A 24433-nucleotide genomic window follows, 5' to 3' on the forward strand; every position below is an offset into this window, starting at 1 on the left:
TAGGGAGGATGGATATAACCTCAGCCAGATATGGAAATGGTTCCTGGTAAGTATGAGTCGGTTCTTAATTTTTTTTGGTCCACGGTACCAGTCCAGTTCTTCCCCATCGGTTCTCGGTTCCAAGGATGAACTCTTATTACCTGAATTAATGGCAAATTTAAATGAGCAACCACAAGAAATGATTGAAAATAATTCCACTAAAGATGTAAATTAGCAAGAAAGCTCTGTAAAAAAAACTTAAGACCATCGCCATAATTTTATTTGCCAAGCAAAAAAGAATAAATAACACGTTGTTAAAGAATGCATGATTGACCAATATGTCACATTACATCAGTTAGTAACTGGTTCTTTCTTCAGGTTTTGATTGAAAAAATCCCACATTTTTACCCTATCTAGGTCTAATCTATTCTTATTTTGGCAACAATAGTGCCTGCAGTGCTCAACAGGCATTCACTGAAAACAGCAGTGGTCGATGTTGATTTTGAAGGCCCGCAGGATATATGCTTGGAGCACAGTTTACACACTGCATAGCATCAGGATCAATACTGAAACTCCCCCAACTCCTGACAACATCATCCATTAATTTGTTGTAACTTGTGAGTCAGTTCAAGATATATTCTTTATTCTGGGATGTGGCTTAAATTTTTACTTTCATTGACAACTCATTCACCGTCACAGTTTTTAAAACCTCAACAATTAACTGCTCAACACGTCGGCACAGTGACAACATGGATAAACTGAGCGGTTGTGAGCTAATGCAAAATTGGAATCAAGTGTTGCATTCTGCAGGATAACAACACTTTTCTTTGCCTTGCATAGGACGAACAAGTTCTTGGAACGTATCTTGCTCGTATGTCGAAGAATTACTGTATGTGTACATAATTCAACTGTAAGACCACTTTCACATGAAATGAATTTTCTGCCGGCCATGTGCCATGCCGTTCAAGCATTTGAATTTTTACTTTAACTTAATTAGAACAAGAGTAACAAATATTGGAAATGGTATATTTATCACTGAATGTTGATTTTGCAGCGGATAGCTGCAATGTCACTTCCCCTGTTAACAAAAGGGGTTCATGAATCAGCACTTCTTATTGGTCGTACATTTAAATCCCCAGATGATTTAAATCATAAGTCTGACCACAATACTGGTACATGATAAGAGTTGCCTATGTAAAACTGTGAAGAAGAGTGTCTTATACAGTGAGTCCTCGTACTACGTCACCCCGTTTAACGTCATTTCGCGATAACGTCACAAAAATTTTGAGACCGTCATTCGTTTATCGAACCTACGCTTCGCGATAACGACAAGTCTTTTAAATTTCGCACGAAAAACAAGGCGAAGCGGCGGGCGTTGCAGGTTGTTCGTTTTGTGAGCGGTAATACAGTCAGTCTCAACCCCAAGTGTAAAACGGTGTGTTTATTCTTAATTGCGATTACGGTTTTAGCAAAAATTTCTGCAAAATGAATTCTTGCATAGGTGCGCAAGGTTTTACTTGACAAAATGGTTTTCAGGAACCTAAAAAGTGACTTCAAGGCATTTTTCCGTGTAGAACTCTTGAGTTTTTGTCGTCACTTTTTTCGCAGAGTTCACAATAATTTTGGTTCCAGTAACTGCGACGATGTTTCAGCGATGATGATGCTTAGGTGACGCTCGCCCGGGAGACCACCATAGCGAAGCCGAAAAGCAAATGCTGGAAGATACAAAAATGGAGAAGGATTTACGTCATTGCTGCTATTGTCGTCGATGAAGACAGGAACTCGTATTTATGCGATAGTTTGGCATTCCCATCGTAAAAATGCCCCAGATATGATACACTGACATTTTTTTCGCGTAGGAATTGTGAGGTCTAGGAGCCGATATTCACTTTTTACATTGTTTCATATGGGATATTATGCTTCGATTAACGTCATTTCGTTTATCGTCAAATTTTTCAGGAACGGTAAGTGACGTTAAACGAGGACTCACTGTACATATCTTAATCCTTATGCTCTGGAGTGCCAAAGATGTTCATTGAGGCTTACCACTCCCCTCTAGAGCATGGTAGTTTACAATTCATGCATACCACCCCCACGCAGCTGAATCCTAGCAGCAAGTTCGACCATTTGGGGTGGAGGGCATTGAGGGAATATGATGTTCTGGTTTGGCAGAAACCATAACTAGACAATGTTGTTTCCCACTACAGTCAACAAATACAGTTCAAAAACATGAACATATTCTATAACTCAATCCATTTTCCTGATACATAATTCATTTGGCTTTCAAGATACTATGGATATATAAATATTATAAATAAGTATTTTGACAGGGCTATAATGACCTTTCTGAGCTTTTTCAAGTAAGTTTTAAAATGAATGCAGGTCAAATATTTGTACCCATGACAGAAAATAAATATGCAGCAATAATTCACTGAATGAGCCGTTCTTTACTTTTGCTGGTTCGGCTTCAGTTTGACTCCCATCATGAGGCAAGATATGCCTGTGAAACAAATAGTTTTCAAATAAAATATACCTGGAGCTATGGTTCTATTTGAGATGCTGAGTTCCTATTGACAATGAAATGACAAGTTTAGACCATAAGACCATATCATTACTTGTACTTAATACTCACCTCAAAATAAGGCCATTTTTTTCTCTCTAGATCATTTCCATCATTCAGATTAAGCATAGATTCATACTCTCTCTTCAAAACATTCATCCTGGTCCTGCAATCGCTATAACACGTAGTGATTCCCTTTGCCTGCAATATCCCCGTAATTTTTTCCCATGCCTTCCTTTTTGATATTTGACCAGATTTAATCTTGGGATCCTCTTCTTTATATGCCTGGATCAGGAGGAGAATAGAGTCATGGTCCCATTTGCCTGAAAAGAAAAAAAGATAATATTAACTAAATTGTTAAGTAAATTATGGGATAGGGATTTTCAAGGCTAAGACAAAACCACTAAGAAATTGATTGCTTGGTCCATCACCTGAAGAATAGCCCTGAGTTATGTTTACGCTACGTGAGCTTCAGGACCCCTCTCTCTCTTGAAGCAACTGCCCACGATGCACATATCTGCTAGGGGGGCCATTATCCTGAATTACCCTAAATATTAGCCGATTATACCTTTCACACCTAAGGAAAGTTTTCCCCTTGTTTATTTAGTTTCTAAACAATAGTTATTGTCACATGTTTCCCCTAGATCAAGGCTTCTGAAATGCTCCCACGAGTTCAGTTGATAGTTCACTACCTATCTCTTGCCATGTGAAAGATGAACGTCTGATGTCACTTGGCTGAAAGCCATAATAGCCTGGTCAAATTAGCTCAAAAGATAGCGGCACTCTCACATGAATTCCCAACAAGCTGTAAATTCACAGGAACGCTACTAATACCACTCTTATGAAATCCTGAAAGTCCCCATCAATCCGGTGCGTTCAAAAAATTTTATTCAAGGTTAAATGTCACAAAATTGGGTTTTTTTTGCTATTTTTATCATAAAACTAACTTTTTGATCAATATGTTTTCAAGTCAAAAGGTCACGAAAACCCATTTTTGTGACCTTTAACCTCGAAAAAAAATTTTTGAACACTCTGGATCAAAGGGGACTTTTCAGGATTTCATTAGAGAAGTATTCCAAACATTCCTGTAAATTTTCAGCTTGCTAGGAATTTATGCAAGGGTCAATGTTTATTTTGACCAGGCTATAATAACCTTTCTGAGTTTTTCAAGTAAGGTTTAATATGATCTTCGCTTTCCAAGTAAACAGTGATTTTTTTTAAATTTCAGTCACTAGCACATAATTATCACGTTAATGATGGGGCACATGCAGCAATCAATAGATTTTGATTTCTTTGATGAAGGAAACTAGCCTAACAGAAAAATATTTTGGTTGATGTGAGGGTTGCCTACACTGGCAATTTGAAATTAACATTACAGGCAACCCACAACCCATCCAAGCACCTCAAAACCAAATTATTTGCTACATTCATAGTTATTACTGAATACTAACTGAACATGGATCAAATAAAGTTAATCTTTGAAGGGATACTCCTTGGATTTCCTACCTGAAGGGTGGGGGGGGGGGGGGGGGGAGGGCTTTGGGTAATTGGGTAGTTTCCTTCATCAAAATATTGAAAGGCAATGACTGTGATTCATTAACCACCATTAGTCTATTCATAATATGCAAATTATTTGATTATAGAAATCGCAAAGGCCTACGATGCGAGATCTGATGAGTAGGGCAGGTGAGGAAGCAGTACCATGGAATTTTTCACCAAAAACTTGTGGTGCCAATAAGCAACACATGCCGCTTCTGACCATGAGTCAACAAGTGGGGGATGAATTTTGCCACGATTCATCCGATTGCTAACCTTCAGCTGAAATTCGCTGTAATGAGCTCCACAATTGACCAGATTGTTACGCGAGTCCATCAATTGTACGCCTCTTATCCTTGTACACAAGGGTAAAAGTTTTTTTCCACATTTCCATCAGTTCTGGACCTTGAAGGCCGGTTCGGACGTTGCATGTCTTCGATTGACATGGTGCCATGTTTGATTCACAAACACCACTCGTGCATTTGAGTTATTATAAAGCACATTTTTATAAGCTGTAGACAACATATTAACTGAGTGAGACTCAATTTTACCGAGTAGAGAACAAAATTTCAATGCTGCACGATGTTCTCGAATATCAGCCATTTCAAAAATCAAAGAGGTGTAAGAGACAGAAACAGCAGACTCAACTTCCCTTCCCATCCTTTCCACACCCCCCCACCCATCACCTACACTCTCCTTCCTATTCCTTCCAGAGTCATGAGTTTCTGTCTCTGTGAAGAGTCGGGTCGCTTTACTCTCGCTTCCTGTGGCCGGTTTCCATCCTCCCGTGGGAAACTGCAGAGCTGGGTAGAAGAAAAGACGATGACTGAGGATGGGGAAGGGGGAGGAGGGGGGGTCAGCAGAGGGGGGCCGCTGGGAGACGAACGTCGCAGAGTTAGGCGTGTGACGGCGAATAATGTAAACGGGTGAATAAAATCATCTCTCCAGAGTCTATGAGTTTCCTTCCAGAAATCCCTGCCAATTGATCGGAGACACCCCTTCGAGCATCAGGGGTCTTACAGAGGTCATAAACCTCTTTGAATATAAACTGTCACAGTGGCTCGCTACAACTGTCTATATCCATGCCCTTTTGCATACTGACTCAGAACTCATGAAATAACTTCCATCTAGTGCGAGAGGCCCAAAATATAAGAGCGACACTTGCAGCGATATCCGTCAGGTTATTTTTTGGGTACCTGCTCGTACTACATAACTCTACATGCCTCAGTAGTTTATTGCGTATAATAGAGAAATAAAAATACAACAAGACATACATTTCCCTTCACTGCCCTGTTGGACATCAAGGGAGTTTTGACTGCTACAGCTGAAAGATGGCTCAGGCAAAGATGAGCTGGCTGAAGAATCCTCCAGCACAACAAGCTCATCCCCTGGAGTGCTTTTAAATATGCTGTCGAGGACCTGTAATCGAAAAGTCAAACATCACATAAGAAAATAAGATCACCAACATAATTTTTAAAAATCAACAGTCAAAAACAATCAATATGTTCGCAGATGGTGCCCTAGAGAAATTGCAGTGAATTGCAAACTCATGAACATCAGGAAAATGACCATCACAAGTTGTAACCCATATTATTGTAATAAATAGTTATTTTACTTAGAAATAGGTTGGAGCAGAAAAATGGTAAAATTTGGAGTTCAGTCTTCAATTTTGAAATGCTGGCAGTTCTGTATACGTGCAATAAATAGTGGAAAGGTGCGTAAATTACATATATAAGCCTTTTATAACTGTAATTATTTTTTTTCTTATTTCTATAGACAGAAAAAATTGTCTTGCAGATGTCTGCTCCAGACCTTTTCAATTTCTTCTTCACTACTTAATTTTCAGTTACAGATTTCAATTAAGTAAAACATTCTTTAATTTTCTTCAGCCCTTTTCACTAAAATATGGCATTTCTTTGTTATTTTCATATTCACGAAAATCATGCATTAATGACTACAGAAGATGATGCATCCAATTGCTTCTGAGATAAAATTATGCAATATTTAATGTAGTTTTCATATTAGGGGAGAGTTGCAAAAAACTGGGATGTCGCATAAAAACGGGACACTGGTTAAACCTCTTATTATTGCTGCGATTGTGTGGTGACAATGTGCACTGCTTCAGTATCTGCCGTAGTGGCAGTCTGAGTGAGTTGTAAGTTAGTTCTGTCGTTTAGAAGCTATGTGGAGTCTTTTCAAATATTTTAACTGCTTAGTTGGTCATTATTATTTCTATTAGTTTCTATCTTATGCATGTATTTATATAGGTACCCTGCATCTTTAAAGGTAAGTTATTATTTGCATTAAGTACTATTTAGAGAACAAATTTAAATAAGTTCTGCTTCTTTACTTTGACTTTGTTTATGTTCACACCATGTTTTTATAACCATTGCTCCGAGGGTGTCACCTGATTATACCCCTCGTTTTTTAATTGAACATCGGTTGATATTCAAAAACTATTTCCCGTAGAATTATTTTTGATTAATAGTGATACAAAATTAATTAGTGATCAACATAATTTTATTAATAATATAATTGTTTGTTCTGCTGTGAGTTGTGTTGAAGACCTAAAGACAATGGAGGTTGGATTCAATGTAATGCATGCCATCAATGGGCTCATGAAACTTGCTCTGACACTGAGGAAGAAGATGACACATTTGTTTGTGATTTCTGTTCTGATGTAAAAAGTTTGTTTAGGTTATCAAACAAATGTTAATGTTATCAAACTTTAAACTACATTTTGAGAAAAAAAATTAAAGGAGTCTTGTTTTGCTGTTCAAATTACTTAGTCTAATGTTTTTTCTCATACTTGCACATTTTCATGATAACATCAATAGATACTATCATTCATGTAAGATATTTCCATGCATTTGTTGTTGCCTTATTTGGCTGAACCTATGCACACATACTTTTTTCATTTTACAGAGCAGAGCTAATTAGCATGAGTGCTAATATGTAGTTAGGTTTAGTCTTTTTGAACTTCAAAAGAAATATGAATTCTTAACAATTGGTGAGCTAATTCAATGAAAAGGAATGTGCTTTCACACCAACTTTCACAGGTTTAGGCACTGTGTAAACATAACTATGTACTAGAGCTACTACATACATCAAATGACACAATAAAAAATTAAGTGTAGTAAATACCTAAATAAGTAAGTAATAAAAAAATTATTAAAAAACATAATCACCTCAAAAAAGGGCCAATTATTCCTCCTCAGATCACCCTCATTGCTGAGATTGAGCATGGACTTGTACTCCAATGCCAACTGACACATTTTTGACTTGCAATCAGTACTCTTTGCATATGCTTCCTTTGGAAAAACATCCTTTGCCATTAAATTTTGTGCAATTCTGTACCAGGTATCAGGTGCATGCATTTCAAGTGGCACATTTCTGGGAGCCTCTTCCTCATATGCTTTTATCAAGAGGAGGACAGCATCATCGTCCCATTTAACTGCAGAAATAAAGTCAATATTAACAAGATTGGATCAAGGAAAAACTCCACCATAGCCTAGAAATAAACATCAGAAGGTTAGTATGTATGATGGCCATATCAATTAACCTGTTAGAAAGATATATGTATTTTCCTAATTAGAAAAAAAAACAAAGGCTAAATTGACACAATAAGGTTCTCTAATAATGGAAAAATATCTACATACATAATTTTATAATCAAATTAATCATAACCTGCTACCCATAAGTATAATTCAAATGCAGTTCTCAATATCGAAGTTTAACTTTTAGGCTTAAAATTGTATGTTTAAGTTTTGTGACAAAAAGCTGTGCCTTTAAAGCTATACTCCTATGATGAAGAATTTCATTGGTAAACAATGACACATAGATCATAATTGGCTAAAGGATATGACCATCAGGAATTATAAGAATTTTCATTAATAAGTAATTACAGCCACAGTAGAATAAACATGCTTACAGAAGCAAAATCAAGAGAATTAGCATTAAACATTTAGAAAATAGGGTAAAATTATAAAACAATTCCAAAAACTATAATAATTGTTCAAGAATTACATATCATTGCACCTCAGTAACTTAATGATTTAAAAAATTCAAAAAAATATTTGAGGAACTATTTATGCATGCATACATAGTAATTAGCCTCACCTGGTAACTTGGAACTAGTAAGACTGAGCTGCTTTTGTAACAAGCTCTCCCGGACACAGATATGGCAATTCATATGCTAAAGGAATAATAAAATGTTTAAGAGTTAGTAACTACAGTTAAAACCTACATTTACACTAACATGTGAGCCAGTTGATTCTCAAAGGGAGTCATGAATGAAGTAGTATTGTTGTTGTACTACCAAAAGAGCAAATAAAATGGCTAATCCGTTATAAGTATAATTTATCACAAAGCAAAAGTACAGAGAAACCTGTATTAAGCAACCAAAGACAGTTCCATAAAAAAATGGTCATAATAAGGGATGACACAGAGGTCCAGAAAGACTATCTTTGAATAAGTGTAAATACATACACATGTCTTTGCAGAAAAACCTTCCCAAACAGAGTTGCTGGATTGAAGAAATTGGAAAAACAACTGCCATCATGAAATGTTAAATGCAACTGTAGCCAAAATCAAATATGCCAACCAATTTCCCAGAAATTTTCTAATTAATAACACATACAAAATTGAATTTGATATTTTCCACTCAAATGCACAAAAATGACATAAGTCACACTGGAAATGAATTATGAATGACAATATATAGGTAGGCATACATGTATACCGTATAAGCGTGTGTAACAGGCGCACACGTGTAAGAGGCGCACCCCTATTTTGAGCATCGAAGGTATAAAGAAAATAAATTTGCGGCATTTATTTATCCCATCGTGTGGTGTTGCAGACGTATGCCTGGAATTTCGACAGTTGTCAAAATTTCCTCTTTCAACGCTAATTGAAAGAGAAAATTTTGATAACTGCGGCGGTAATAGCGGCATAAGAGAGAGTAGAAAGAGTTCCGATCCTCTCTTCGCATATGCCGTTGCTCTACCATGTTCGTCCTACTCATGAACAATTTTGTTTAGAAGCTCTCGCACGAGTATTGCAATAGAATTGCAGCCATGGAAAATTTTAAGTCAAAACACGACAGTCACATAGCATGAACCTTCCCAAGAGATTGGACAACAATCGGGGCAATCTCAGCGCCGTAGGATAATAACCACATCGTAGATTTAACGGAGCTCCACTCGGCCCTCCATCAGCTGATGCCTCTGCCGTTTGTTTTCCTTTCCGAGACCCCACAGGAAAATATAAAGTATCAAAAAAATTTCAGGGAACAATGGAAATGTGTTTCATCCCTACCCCATCTCACCAACTGACTTATTTGGCCTACCAGGTTCAATTCTCCTAGTTTCTGGAGGCCAAATACTAGGTGAGTCACCTACTGAGCTCGAATATATCTCAATATCTTTCAGCAATTGTATGACGTGCACGAGGTTCTAAAACGAATGAGACCTAACGCGACGTATATCTGACGGCATTTAAGTTTTTTGAACTCTAATTGATTGACACAAAGATTTAAAGTTAAAACAAGGCTACTAATATTCAACATAGTCCAAACAGCACAATTTCGGAAGAAACAAGCGTAGCATAAGCGCACTCAAACAAGACGAGACCGACTGGAAACTTCAGGACGCGCAAACTACGTATATCACATTGCTGCGCCATCGCCGCTTCGCTTTCAAGGCAACGACGTCAAATGCAAGATCGGACGTGGTTTCCCTTGCTCCTTCGCTCATAGCTTCGTAGCTTGAAATACGGAGGTGATACGCTCCTCGTAGCTTGAAATACGGATACACTCCTTCCCCTCGACCTCTCCTTCAGCGCTCTTCACTTATAAGTATTTCCGATTGCTTCTATTCACCATTTAGTCCAACAATGAACACACTCGTTCAAATTTTTTAAACTGCAGGTTTTGGCACCAATATAATTTTCAGTTGCAAAAATCCTCATATAAACGTCTGAAGGTAATTTTTGAAAAATCATGTGCTCAGCGTAATGGAAATTGCTTGGCAAGACAGATGTTGACTATTAACCAGGCATGTCCTTTAAAACTATGCGTTTCTCTACGTTTGATAAGCGATTACTATACACAGTATAAATGCCGCGGAATGCCCATTCGTGGCAGTAAATTTATTGTGCGCTTCGGAGCGAATCACCCCGCACGATCTTTTCCAAGTTCACCTCTGGGGTACCGACGTGACGGCGCGATGCTTACAATAAATGCAAACAGGAGCATTTTACAAAAACGTCACTAAGGGAGAAACTCCCCAACCTGCTGCTTGATTTTGACCCAGGGTTTCTAATGACTGACTCACGCTGAAAACCAAGGCGACTCAGTTCCCCTTGGACTTGTGGCCGGCAAAGGGGGAGGGGAAAATAAGAAGTTTGTGTAAGAGGCGCACCCCCCTTTTTGGCTTCAATTTCTGGGAAAAAAGGTGCGCCTCTTACACGCGCTTATACGGTAATTAAACATATTTGTGACAATGCGATGCTTAAGTTATATATGCATGCTTTAACATATAACTGCTTGGATAAAACTGGTATAGATTCGGAGAAGCCTCGGAGCAAGTTGGAAGTGCGGTTTTACAGTTTAATTGAACCCACAAATACACTGAGTACAAGTCACCAAATGCAAGTTAACCATAAGCCATCCCACACGAAACTCTTCAGCATCCCAGCTCCCACATCACTCTGCGACCCCTTCAAGGGCTTTCTATTAGCCAACAATGGCTGCATTCTTTTGCCTAACTTCTGCAACTTCCCACGGATAAGGTGCCACGGTGTTAGAAAAGAGTCACACCTAAAGCGACTCCGCATCCAGCGATTTTCATTGCCTGCTCTGAAGAAACACAGGCACCTAAGCAAGTGCTGACCACTGCGTGCATTCTTGCGCATGTGTAAATGACGTTTACATGTCTTTTCTGTTTGCAATAATTTTTTCTTTCTTGTTTAATAATATAAATAATATGTTCATTCCTCTGTAGCACAATAATAATTGAGGTAGATGTCGTCAATTAATACACCTCTTGTGAGGACACAGTAATAAGAAATACCCTGGATATAAAAGGCAGCCAAATGTATGTATACAATATAAATAAGAGAGAAATCATACAATTGGAATCAAAGTGCAAAAGTAAATTAAAAAGCTAATAGTTGAGAAATCAATTTCCTCCTGTGAGTATATGGGTTTAGATAATAGTAATTTTTTTAGGGCTCTGCAGAAGACATTGTTGTCAACTGTTCTTGCTGAGTTGGGCAACATGTTTGTAATGGATAGAAAAATTGTCTTGCACATGTCTACTTCAGGCCTTTCAATTACTACTTTGCTGCTTCACTTTAGATTACAGATTGATTTTCAATTAGATTCAATAAAAGTCACTTCTTCTTTATGCCTTATTAGCCATAACTCATAGCTGTCATCCACGCCTTAACATATGTATACCAAAGTAGCCTTAACTTCGTTGTGTCCAAATCATTGAAACATCTCAAACAAAGAGAATTTCTAACCATCGGTAGAGGTAGAAGCAAATGGTTAATATATCTACAGTCATCTTTCCACCTTGAAACAGTTACATGTATTTAAGGCATCGCGGATTAAGATGGCAGCGTGCGGAAAAATTACCCTTTTTCGTCCACGCACAAAACACACTGCTCTTTTCAAGAATATATGTATTACTGATTTTATGTAAAAAATACGCTCACTTTTGAAGGAATTCTGCTAAAAAGAAGAGTTTTAGCTCTGGCTCCTGATGGCGACCAAAAAGTTTGCAACAGATTCTGGCTGGTCGAGCAATTACATTAATTTCCAATTCCTGCTCTTGCTCGTGAGTACAATTATTTCAGCCCACAATTGTACGAGCTCATATGAAACCACACAACATTTGAATTTGTTTATTGAAATCCCTAAAGATATTATAAGAAATATGTATCTTCTAAACAATATAAATAATTGAAAATAAAATTATAAATTTAGTTCTAAATTTACTTTGATGTACTTAATAGAAAAATGAAAAGGATATAAACGGACTGGCAGGCTTTCATTTCAAAATTTCCTACATTTACCTTCAAATACACTGATTCTGAATAATCTGTTACGGCCTTTCTGTCCAAGCATGCGTCATTCCAAAGCTTCAGCAGAGGGCAATTATTGATGTAAAAAAAAAGCATTACTCATTTTGTATAATTATGCCTGGATTGGCTGGCCTTATTCATTGTCCATCCATTGGTACGCTTCTGGGAGTCATTGCAGAATTTATCAGAGCTCTATCCCTTACTTCATCTCTTTGAATTGATCTCATAGATGTGACAACTTATTAGGATCTCTATGAAAGCTAACTTATCCATAAATCCATAGTGTTAGTTACTCCTCCATGAATTTGCACCTTTGAAAATTTTCCTCTGATTGTATGCATTAATAAAGTTTCTCAGATTTTTCTCAGTAAAAGCATTGAAAGTGATCAAGATACATTAACATGGTTGTTCAACAATTTACTTACTTTTGACAATGTAGAGAAAAGACTTAAAAATTTACTTTTACATCACAATATTACACACATAAACCTACAATATTATGTATATTTAAACCCATATACGAGACTGGGTGTAATAGAAACAATTTTGTTGAAAAGATATGAAAAATTGGTTATTAAGGGATTAAAATACAGTACCTATTTTTCAGAAAAAAAACACATGAAAATTAAGAGAACAAGAAATGTACACTTTGGGGCAGAGCATAGCAAATCAGCTTCCTCACCTTTCCATCCGGATTATTTGGTTTCATGACATTTTCGTATGTTAGAGACTCAGGTCGTTTCAAGCAGAGCGGGTAACTATGAAGTTTCAAGAGGAACTCTCTATCATACTTCTTAAAGTCAACCGGAAGTTGTGGTTTAGCCAGATCTGAAAATACATGCAATGGCAAACATCTTGGCCAATTAGATATTTTAATCCTATGATTAGCAGGTAAAATAAATTTGCTTTAGAGAGGACAACTGCCTCAACTACGGTAATTCCATATTAAGATTGGTATGTTTACTGTAATGGCGGTCAATTTTTTTACACGCGATTCAGTTCTTTCCAACAAAATTAATAGGACGTAAATTCTTCACAGGTTTTCCACTGGGTCAAGATTTTGACACCCTTAAACATCTGCATTCAATAGCATCTGATGTAAAGCATGCATTACTTCAGTTTTTATTAAAAAGCTACATTATGTAATATGCTCATGGATATTTCAAGATAACTACAAAACTCAAAATATACATCGGCATAATAAGTACTGTGCACATACATTTATATATGCAGTTCTGTCTATTTTAATGTAAAAATAGTAGAGATGGGTCGGTTCCAGTACCTGGTTCTTGGTACTGCCGGTTCTTACCAGTGGAATCGAGAACTGAACGCATGAAGTCGGTACTTTGGAAACGGCTCGGAGCGGTGGCTAGAATTTGAATTTAGCGCTCACAGCCAAAATTGTCTGCAGCGTAGTCTGATTTGCCAATTTGCCATTAGTTCAGATAATACCTAAGAGTTCATTCTAGGAACTAGAACCAAGAACCAATTGGAGTCAATGTGACTACTTTCTGAGCATTACAAATTCTATTTAAGAAGTGCACCCCCCTTATAAACTGCTCTTCTCATGGTCATGCAGCAACATGAAGTTACTTACCTCCATTTGATGTAATTGGAATTTCAGTCTTCTTTGTTCGTGGCATCACAGTCAAGTTCTCGAGCTCCAACACTGTATATGCTGCAGCATCATTTAAGTTGCTGGAGTCACAAAAAATTAATTTAGCTAAACGAGGTGTCCTCTTTAAGACCAAAAAGTAAAACAAAAGATTTAAAAAAATGCATGCATTACTTTCCGAACGCATGTTGTCCACATTTTTTTATTTTGAGAGTTGCTCGCTAACATGCGCATTTAAGGATTTGTCAGTTTGTCACTATCGCCAACAATGTAACATTTCCGTAGTTGCAGCCGCTTTCAAACAAGCCGACTTTTTGCCTGACACCATCCCTAGTACGGCAATGTTCTTTCAACTTCCCATAGGTCTCTATGCATGTCTTCTAACGAGTCGAATCATGCCGTTGACGGCACGGTGCCCATTTCAATCCGGCCCGGCGATGTGCCTTCTAGGGTGTGAAATCCAGACAATGCTACATTGAAGCCGCTTTCAGACGGTATGACTTTTTGCAGGCCCCCGTTCACGTGAAATTCAGGCAGCTTTCAGACGAGACTACTCTCTGCAACGAAGTGTGCTGTGCCGTGAACAGCATCAAATAGTTTTGTCTGAAAGAGGTCTTAAGATTGAATCATTTACATACACAGTAATTCTTCATTATACAAGGAAGATGCATTCTGAGAGCTTATTTGTAAATTGATAAACCTATGCAAGGCATCGAAAAGTGTGGTTATCCTGCAAAATGCAACACTGCATTACAATTTGGTGTTAGCTCACGGCCACTCAGTTTAGTCACGGTGTGCACAGTGTTCTGAGCAGTTTATTGCTGAGATTATAAGAACTGTGACTGTGAAGAAAGCAAATAAGTTGTAAATTAAAGTGGCAATTTAAGCAACATCGCAGAATACAGAATATATTTTGAACTGACTCACAAGTTACAACAAATTAACATATGATGTCGTCAGGAGTTGGGGGAGTTTCAGTATTGTTTCTGATGCTATGCAGTATGTAAACTGTGCCCTAAGCATATTAAAGCAGCCCATCAACATCGACCACTACTGTTTTCAGTGAATGCCTGTTCAGCACTGCAGGCAATATTTCTGCCAAAAAAAAGAATTAATACGGTAAAAATGTTGAATTTTTTAATCACTACCTGGAGAAAGAACCAATGGCTGTTTGATGTAATGTGAAAAATCGGTCGATCATACATTCTTTAACAGAGCTTTCCTGCTAATTTACATCTTAAGTGAAATTATTATCGTTCACTTCTTGTGGCCGTTCATTTCAATTTGCCATTAATTCAGATAATAAGAGTTCATTCTAGGAACCGGGTAACTAGAACCAAGAACCAATTGGAGAGAACCAAACCGGTACCAAGAACTAAAAAAATATAAGAACCGACTCATCCTTAACAAATAGTAAACCAATCAATGTTACTACTTTCTGAGCATTACAAATTCTATTTAAGAAGTGTACCCCCCCTTAAAAACTCCTCTTCTCATGGCCAAGCAGCAACATGAAGTTACTTACCTCCATTTGAGGTAATTGGAATTTCAGTCTTCTTTGTTAGTGGCATCACAGTCAAGTTCTCGAGCTGCAACACTGTATATGCTGCAGCCTCATTTAAGTTGCTGGAGTCACAAAAAATGAATTCAGCTAGACGAGGTGTCCTCATTAAGATATCTTCAGGAACAATTTTAAATGTCAATTCCTTTTCCAATGCTTCGTTGGTTTTCATCACAGAGTTAACCTAAAATCACAACATGGTATTCATAAAATCTACATGCATGTACAAAATAAGTAGGAAAACACAATCTATGACATAAATTATTCATGTTTAAAAAATGACATATGACATATCATATTTTAAATGTTAAAAAGAACAGAAAAAAAGCAGAATCAAATTGGAAACTTCACCCATAACATTGATTAAGATTCAAAACGAGATATTACACCAACGCATGGATTACAGTGGGCCACAAAAGTAAATCTGCACAAGGGTGGAACTAGGATTTTTTTCAGGGGGGGCAGAAGGGGTCAGACAGGCAAACCGTCTTCTCATATTTGAGATGAAAAACAACATGCAACAATTACTGTACAAAATATTATCCTTCTTTTTATATGAAATTAAATTAACTAGGCTCCGTAATACACAAAAATGAAATGATAACCATATTAAGTAGCTTGTCTATGTTTCAAGTGTCTATGGGGGCGTGCCCCCCATAAATCTGCCTACAAATTTGTGATTCCAGAAGAGCCACCAATTGGAACAGTAGCAAACCATTTCAACTTGCTTATCTTCAGCTGGCAATGCTTTTGAAATACACTATGATGCCGCAACAGTAGCATGAGGTACATTGAGAAGAAGTGGTCGAGGAAAATTCAGGAGTAAGAACATGGGGTATTTACAGTAAAACCTCTTTACATCATAATGGAAGGGACCAAAATTTGGGCAATTTGATGTATGGAGGTTCACTATAGAGAGGTTTTAGTGATAGCTACCATTTTTTCATATCCTTTGGAAATGAAAGGTGCTACATACTGTCTTTTAAACCATTATATTAATGTGTTTAAACACACAAGCATGCATCAGTGAGCATATATTTATTATTCAATAATTACAGAAAGCGAATGCTATCGCATAATTTTTACCATGATTTTAGAGAAAATGATGTGATCTCTCTCAATTCAACCTTACCTAAAACACTGATGTCACTTAAAATGATTGGGATAGTTGGATACTTTTTTCTTATTTACTGTTAGGTATGCTCTAATATTGAACAAAATGGCCGCAACTAATGATTAACGTGAAAATTACAGCATAATAAGTTATATAAGAAAAAAAAGAGTGAAATATTTATTGCTGAAAATATTATTCTGTGTACGTAATCACGGCTGCGTTAATGGTCTCTTGTTGTATTGGTACGATTTGCGGAGGTAGTTGGGCCGTCTTGGGGGTATCTCCTTGGTATGTTAAGTGGAGGTTTTACGATATAAAGAGGTTCACTACAAAGAGGTTTGCCTATAAATTTACATGTAAATCAGACGGGACCGTAGGGGTGGTATGATGTATGGAGGTTTATGATGTATGGAGGTTTATGATGTAAAGAGGTTCACTACATAGAGGTTTTACTGTAGTTATTAAGTAAAAGGGTTAATGAAAAGTAAGCTATATGAAAAACTTCCCTGAAATTTTCAGGCCTTCCAAGGGTTTGGCCTTGTTTTACTGGGTGCTATGTATCCGGTTCTAAACATTTTCCTACTACAAACCCAATGGGCAAGCTGATCTTCATTCCTCCCCCCAGAATTTATGCGAATTGGGTGCATGATGAGTAAATCAACTGATCGGGTGAAAAACATATCCAACTTTGACATTGCATGAAACAAAAGAATATCTAAATGCTACCTTTAATCAATGTTACAAGATTGAAGCTAACTACTGCAGGAATAGAAGAAAATAAAAGGTGGTCTTCTCCAAATATTTTTTTGTTGAATAAATGCTAATTTATAATGTTTAAATGAGGGAATTCTGCAAGTTTGTTATTTGCAACAATAGCTTCACATTACTTGAAAACTATACCAAAATACATGTATGTATTTTCTTTGTAATAAACAAAAACCACTGCTCTATGTGCTTTGATTCTCCACTAATTAGCATTTACATGACTTTTCATTTTTGGCTCCAAGGCTTGACACACCTGTGTTCAAAGTTCATTATTTTCAGTGGGTTACATTCTGAGCTTAAACATAGTAATAATAATTCACAATAAGGATACTTATTTAACATACATAACTTTAGGAGAAATTGGTGAAGGTTACTTGACACCCCTCTGGCTGATTTGAGACTAAATTCCACACAATACGTTCATCTTCACATGCAACATACGAAAATCAAGTGAGGTTCAACATAATGTCTACATTAACTACAAAGCTTATATATTAAAATATGAGAGAAAAAACATCACTGGAATTATCACTTTATCCTGATCATTGCTAATAGTACCATGAAGGACCATTTTTACTACCTCCTCCAAAAGATAATTACCGTATTTCTCCAAATATAGTCCCCTTCTGAATATAGTCCCCCCCCCCCTAATTTTGAGGCTTCAGTTTCGGGAAAAGTTAAAAAAATGTGTTAGAATATAGTCCCCCCCTTTACTTTTACCACAGGCTTTTTTGGAAAAAATGGGGGGACTATATTCAGACATATACAGTATGTACTCAAACGCTCTTAACACAACAGTGAGATGTGAAACTTTGTAATTCCACATAAATTTAATAATGTATGACAAAGGTTTTTAGATGGCAAATCATCATCTGGAACATTGGAATAGAAGACAGAGAATACACACAGGGTACCCAGCCAATCAAAGCAGAAAAATTTATGCATAATTCCTGGATTTCCATGGAAATTTTACAAAATTCCAGGTTAATCTCAAGTGATTACTGCAATAGATAAGAAGTCAAAAACAACCAAAATTACTTCAATTCTTTTAAATTAAGTACACCGGGGTTAAGTGTAAATTTGGGGGAAGAGGAACCTATGGCTATTGTCGCATAAATACTACATTTAAAGTGGCGCTCCTAGCAAGATTTTCATTACTCTACTTTTGATAATACATGGGAATCGCTGCCTAACCAAAAATCTTGGTAGAAATGCTGAAATACACTATTAATCGGAAGTGCATCATATCTCCTCATATAGTGACCAAGTGCAGTACACCGTTTTACAATTACCAAACCAAGAAATTTTGGGATTACATTGAGATTAAATCACTATGTATGAGCTACATAATACCTTAACATGCTGTTATAGTGTGGTAGATTAAATTACGTTACTATGAGCAAAATAAGCATAGGCTCCTCTTGCCCCAGATTATATTGTCACTGGGGCAAGTGTAACCCATTAGTTTCCACTGCCCCCATCAAATATAATTTGTTTCAGAAAAGGTTGGGATATTTCCTTTTTGCAGTGGAATACATAATTCCAATGGAAAGTTGTGAACCACAGGCATACAGGAGATGGTTAAATTTTCATCAAAGCCAAAACGAAATCATTCATCACTCATCAACAGTGACACTGGTACAATCTCTTCCATCTCCACCATCAGAAGAGACTAGTGTAGAAACTCCCCAATCTCTATCATTAGCCAATGGCAGTACCGCAAGAAGAACCTCATCCAGCTCTGCCATCAACAACCAATTTCAACGACATTACAGATTCAAATGACCTTGCTGTCCTAACATCAAGCACTCGTAGTATCTAGTTTGAAGAGTTAGTTCTGGAGAAAGTAAAACAAGCAGCAAGGGTTACACGTGGAAGAAAAAGAATAAGTGGAGGAGCAGAAGTTATCATGTCAGAGGAGGCTTTTCTAAAACTGAAATAAAATGAAAGAAGAAAATCTGAAAAGAAGGTGAAAAAAGACAGTAGTGTATCATGAGGAAATTAGTGATGAAGGTAACGTTGAGGAATGCTTAAATGACCTAAGGCAAGCACTTAATGAAGTTGATGGCTTGAGGCGTCACTTTGTGGAATTTACTCATGATGAACGAAAATGAACTTTGTTTTTCCACATAAATATGTATATCGATGCAGTGAGTCGAAACCGCGGTCGTGATTAAATAAATATTTATGTGGAAAAACAAAGTTCATTTTCATTCATCATAAGGTAAGCACTGTTAGACCTGATTACTCACCTGAAAATAATGCATATTCAACAAACGATGGACTTTGCATTACAATCAGTCCTCAAAGCACCATTAACTAGAATGTTCAACTCCCATCAGGAGGAACAATATTTGCATATTTCATTTTCTATTGCTAGGAATTCCATAATTTTATTAAGAGCAAGCTAAATCATGATTATTTCCCCACTTGTGGCCAATTTGGATGAAGTATTAGTAAGTTTAAAGAAAAAAATAGAAACACAAGACCCTTTCTTATCCTACTCATTCATTGAATGTTAGACATGAAAAAAATACTTAAAAAATTAAAATAGCACAAATTTAAAAAATTACATAGTTATAGAAATATTGAAAGACTTACACAATTTTTGGTAGTCACTAATTTGGAGTCAGGTGGAGGGCATGAGCACAGAGGGCACATTTCCTGAAATAACAATGATAGCACAATTCATTCAAAAAGTAGGGATAAAACAACTGAATTCAAGCATATTACATACCAATATTTGCAAGTGGGCTTAGAAATCCTATATTGTGGTCGCAAAAGTATTTAAATCCAACTAGAAGATTGCAGCCGCAATGGCAAGACAAAGCACAAGAAGGATTGGCTTGAGGCTCTGAAAACGGCTCAAGTAAATGAAAGACAAAGTACATATTTTGGAAGGAGAAATCGGAATACTGCAAACAGATGCTCCACTTCCGAGTTAAAATTGGGAGTGTCTGTATGTTCCTCTAGTCCAGCTGTTCCCAACCGGTGGTGTGCGTATCTCTGTATGTGTGGTACATTAACGTACATAGTCACTGGTTGGGAACGTACACAGTACGTTCCCATTGTCGTGTACCCCCTGAAGAGTACACAACTATCCAGTCAGGGGTAAGCCGAAAATAATCGGTAATAGCGGATGCCAGGAGCAATGTATCCCTTGACCAGGAAATATGTATGCATATTATATGGGCTATTTAAATCAAAGTTTCTATTTATACAATTATTCATAACTAAAAGTGTCACCTCACCTGTAGTGAAATTATATAATAAAATGTGCACGTTAAATTTTTGGGGGTACAATATTAGTTATATACATACAGAGGGGTACAGGAGGATAAAAAGGTTGAGACCCACCACTCTAGGTCAGCCAAAGGAGGGGTGGAACCTTATGGGGCTAAGTTTTGGAGCATAAAAACTAACAATATAGCAGAGGGCATTTGTGGTCTGGGAACTGCTACTTGGGGTGTGGCAACAAGTGACAGGGCACCCTGCTGGATGTGTTAAGGTCCCTTCTACGATACTGTAAAATTGTATTTTCACTTTTTCTGTGTTGTTCACTGCTGAGACTTATTTGTAAAATGTATTATGTTCTACGGGATAAGGTCCTAGGACAACAAATTTATTATTATGCTTCTGATTTCTCAGTGCCGATTCGCTCAACTCAGTTGGCCAGGAGATCCTCCTCTCCTTCAACACTGGTGCTAAGTACCTCATTGCCAATCAGCATTCACCAGTCATAGAATTCAAGGGAAAAGGACGAGCTAGCCCACAGTCAGCAGCCGAGCCAACCAGCCACCTTCCCTTAGCAACTGTACTTTGCCCGAACCAGAGAATTTCCTTGCTATTCTCTTCAGGGTTAAATTTGGAAAGGTAAAGTGCCTTAGCTCTTTTTATATGATTTGCAGCTTCAGTTAAGTCAATGCATCTGGCACCCAAGGCAAGAACCCACAGGGTAATAGCCTGGTACGATCCCCATTCTCGCAAGGGGGTCGAGCACTACACTGAGATACTGATAGCATCTCGGAGATGGATTTTTCTGATTGGTTGTATTAAACAAAACAATATTCTTGAAGTATCAACTACATAAGTAATTAAAGGTATATCAATACCTGTTAGTTTTTTTCTTCCTACTATGGAAATTTGTAACCAAAATTCCATGCTCTGAAAAATATTTCTGGGATTGAAAATCTTAAGGGAAAATATTCATTAAAGAAAGTACTTCCTTAGGAGGAACCATTGAGGCATTAAGAAAGGGATTATAATGGAAGGTAGTTAATTTATAGCAAATTTGGCTTCCATAAGGCAAAATGTGAAACTATACCACATTCAGCCAGACAGTGTGGGTGGTACATGCAGATTGGCTACACTTGAAATTTGTTGATCATTTTCATGGCAAAAGCATAAAATTCTTTAGATCTTGAAAGGAAAGCCTGAAAATTATATTCATCATTGCTGATACCTGAAATGGGTTTAGTTGCAGTGATCACTTTTCGTTTGGTGCTCAGCAGTAAATTCCACCAGCACTTTTGCAAAAATTCTTAACTTTTGAGTTCAGAAGGCTGTTGAATCTAAAACTATGCAATTTTGAAAAAATTTTGGATTGGAGACCCCGACGTTAGTAAACAACTTTACCTCAAAGGAAAAATTTGATTTAGATACAAAAGGTATACCCACCCTAATGATTACATACATACCTAATTAACATGGCATACGGCACCTCCAATGCAAAACAAATCATTCATAAGAAAACATTTCTTTTCCTTTCTAATCCTCAAATCTCAGAGCTTGATTACACAAAAATAGTAAACAATGAACTTTAACCCATGGAATGAGCTCCGAGGTCAACGCTCACTAAATTCATTCGATAAAATCTAATTGGTGGGAAAAATACACGCATCACTCACTTGGAAAGATACCAACTATATACAGCAATAAAAAACAGACAGCTTAAACACTGTAGCACATACAAGGTGGCAACTCAAATATTGTCCGAGAATTCACTGACTTTTCCAGAATATTTGACATGAATGTAATTAAGAGAACATATATCTTTAAAGGAGAGAATAATGTTCATACATGGGAAAATAATGTCAAATGAAGTCAACTCAAGATATAAAAATGGATTTTTAAAGTTGTGAAACAACACCTAAAAGACATCTTGGGGATAGGATGTACTGATGTACCAATTCTTAAAAGAATACGGAAAAATCACCTATTGACTCTTACAGCTAATGTGATTTTCCCGATTTTTAGTAATTTTTCCTGAGACTCAAAACACAATTAATTGCATGACTTTCCCTGGAATTCCAGATTTTTCAGAAGAGTAGCCACCCTGACATGCTACAGAGATGACCACCAGTAAAAAGAATACTTCATGACTTAAATGAGACATAAAACAGCTAAAACACTTACTTCCTGCATGCAATTCTCAAGCACTATTTCCGATAGATCACTCATCGCAAGTAGATTGTCAGGTTTCTTCAAACACACAGGAAAGAAACGAAGCCGTAAAAGAAAGCGCCTGCCATACTTTTTTTTACCCTCCAAGTTTGTTGGACTCCACTGATCTAAAAGGATTGAAATCTGAAATAAATTTGATGACCTATTGGTAACACTTTTTATTTATCTAAAATTATTATAAAGTAAAAAAATAATTTGTAAAGAAAATGAGTTGTATTCTTATAACTACAATTCTAAAGAGACAGGACATGACTGACAAATAAAAATTATTGCATTCAATGCATCTGAAGTTACAATAACTAATACAAATTTATTATGAAAAATAAGATTTTCAATAATTTTGACTTTTCCCTCAAGAAAAGCTAGGACAGTACCGAAATTCATTACTGGCATTACAAATAATACTGCAGCAGGGATAAAATATTTAATAATTTTTTTCATCAATTCTGTTTGAAGTAAGACATTACATGAAGTAATGTCTCACTTTTGTTGGAGTAATGACAACTGCCATTATTTTTTCTCTATGTGACTTTCTAGCTCACTGTAATAATCAAAAGTTATGTAAACTCAGATTAGTCGATTATTTGGTAAAAATGGAAAATAGAGAAATAAATGGGAGGCCTTTCCTGAAATCAGAAAAAAGATAAATTGAGGTACAATGATGTTTTGATAAATTAGAAAATTTACAAAAAATGTAAAAAATCTTTGCTCAGTCAGTCTTCAACACAAACCACGTATTAACTAGGAATTGTGGGAGCAGTATCAAAAAATTTGTAAACAAATATTTTGTTGAATGGCCCTCATTGCATGGGATGGCAATTGACTCATTTCTTTGCTTAACTCAGGGGATAATCATTTAGGGGCCAGACAGTGAAGGAGCATTTCTACATTGGCTCTCTTAAATTACTTGAAATAAACGGACGTGATTGAAGTATTAAGTATTAAATAAATGATGCTTTGTTATTTTATGTAAATAAATGAGTTTATGAGGTTGTAATTAATGTTATAATTGTAATGTAATGTACATTCAGAAATAAATAAATGAGGTTTCTTAGTTCGGAAATCAATTTTCACCCATAGTAGTAATTTACCTCATAATTGCAGATTTAACACCAAAATATGATATTTACTTTGCATTAATTTGACATAATCACATATTCAATAGGTAATCAAAGACAATTTTTGGATAATGACTTTTGATACTAGCAGCGCAATAACATTCAATTCATTATGTTTGACAAAAATGGCCCTGTGTCTGGAATTCCAGGGTTATGGTTACCTCATTGAATAAAATTGAAATTAATTATTTATTTACCTGGCTCATAAATTATATTATAATTAATATCTTCTGACACTTCTGAACTATTATCGGTAATTTTCTTTTTCTTTCTGGTCCTCCGTCTTTTTTTCTTCACATTGCAGTCCATGGTTTCAATCCTAAAAATTAAAGAAAGAAGAAATATAAAAATAGAGGCATACTGCGCTGATATAGTATCCAATTTAGATGAGGACCATTTAGATTCAGAAAACACAAAGTAACTAGGAGAATGAGAATAGACTTTAGGCCAGTGGATAGCCACGAATTTTGTTCGGGGGGAGGGTCCAAAATCAGGGGGAAAATTTTTGAAGAACAGGGTACTAAATAGACAAATAAAAAGTAGAGTAGGTACTACGTTTGAAACTAATCTTTACACTTTTCACAATCGAAAAAACTTAATTTATCAACGAAATGTTTTGAAGATTCATGATTTT

General features: G+C 36.5%; 1 protein-coding gene across 6 annotated transcripts in view; it reads right to left on the reverse strand.

The window, feature by feature from the left end:
- Positions 1 to 24433, reverse strand: part of LOC124163440 — a 37430-nt gene that overhangs the window by 9526 nt on the left and 3471 nt on the right. For 5 of the 6 annotated variants that reach the window (XM_046540353.1, XM_046540352.1, XM_046540348.1 and 2 more), the window contains exons 2-10: positions 23997 to 24118; positions 22634 to 22788; positions 19820 to 19882; positions 15304 to 15523; positions 12846 to 12991; positions 8195 to 8270; positions 7264 to 7529; positions 5350 to 5494; positions 2612 to 2862 (exon numbers count right to left, since the gene is read on the reverse strand). In XM_046540353.1, the coding sequence (XP_046396309.1) occupies positions 2612 to 2862; positions 5350 to 5494; positions 7264 to 7529; positions 8195 to 8270; positions 12846 to 12991; positions 15304 to 15523; positions 19820 to 19882; positions 22634 to 22788; positions 23997 to 24118 (1444 nt within the window). Of the gene's footprint in view, positions 1 to 2611; positions 2863 to 5349; positions 5495 to 7263; positions 7530 to 8194; positions 8271 to 12845; positions 12992 to 15303; positions 15524 to 19819; positions 19883 to 22633; positions 22805 to 23996; positions 24119 to 24433 lie in introns of those variants that run through there. The other variant, XM_046540351.1, reaches the window with a different exon arrangement.

This window comes from Ischnura elegans, chromosome 8 (genome assembly GCF_921293095.1).
Source record: "Ischnura elegans chromosome 8, ioIscEleg1.1, whole genome shotgun sequence".
Taxonomy (NCBI): domain Eukaryota; kingdom Metazoa; phylum Arthropoda; class Insecta; order Odonata; family Coenagrionidae; genus Ischnura; species Ischnura elegans.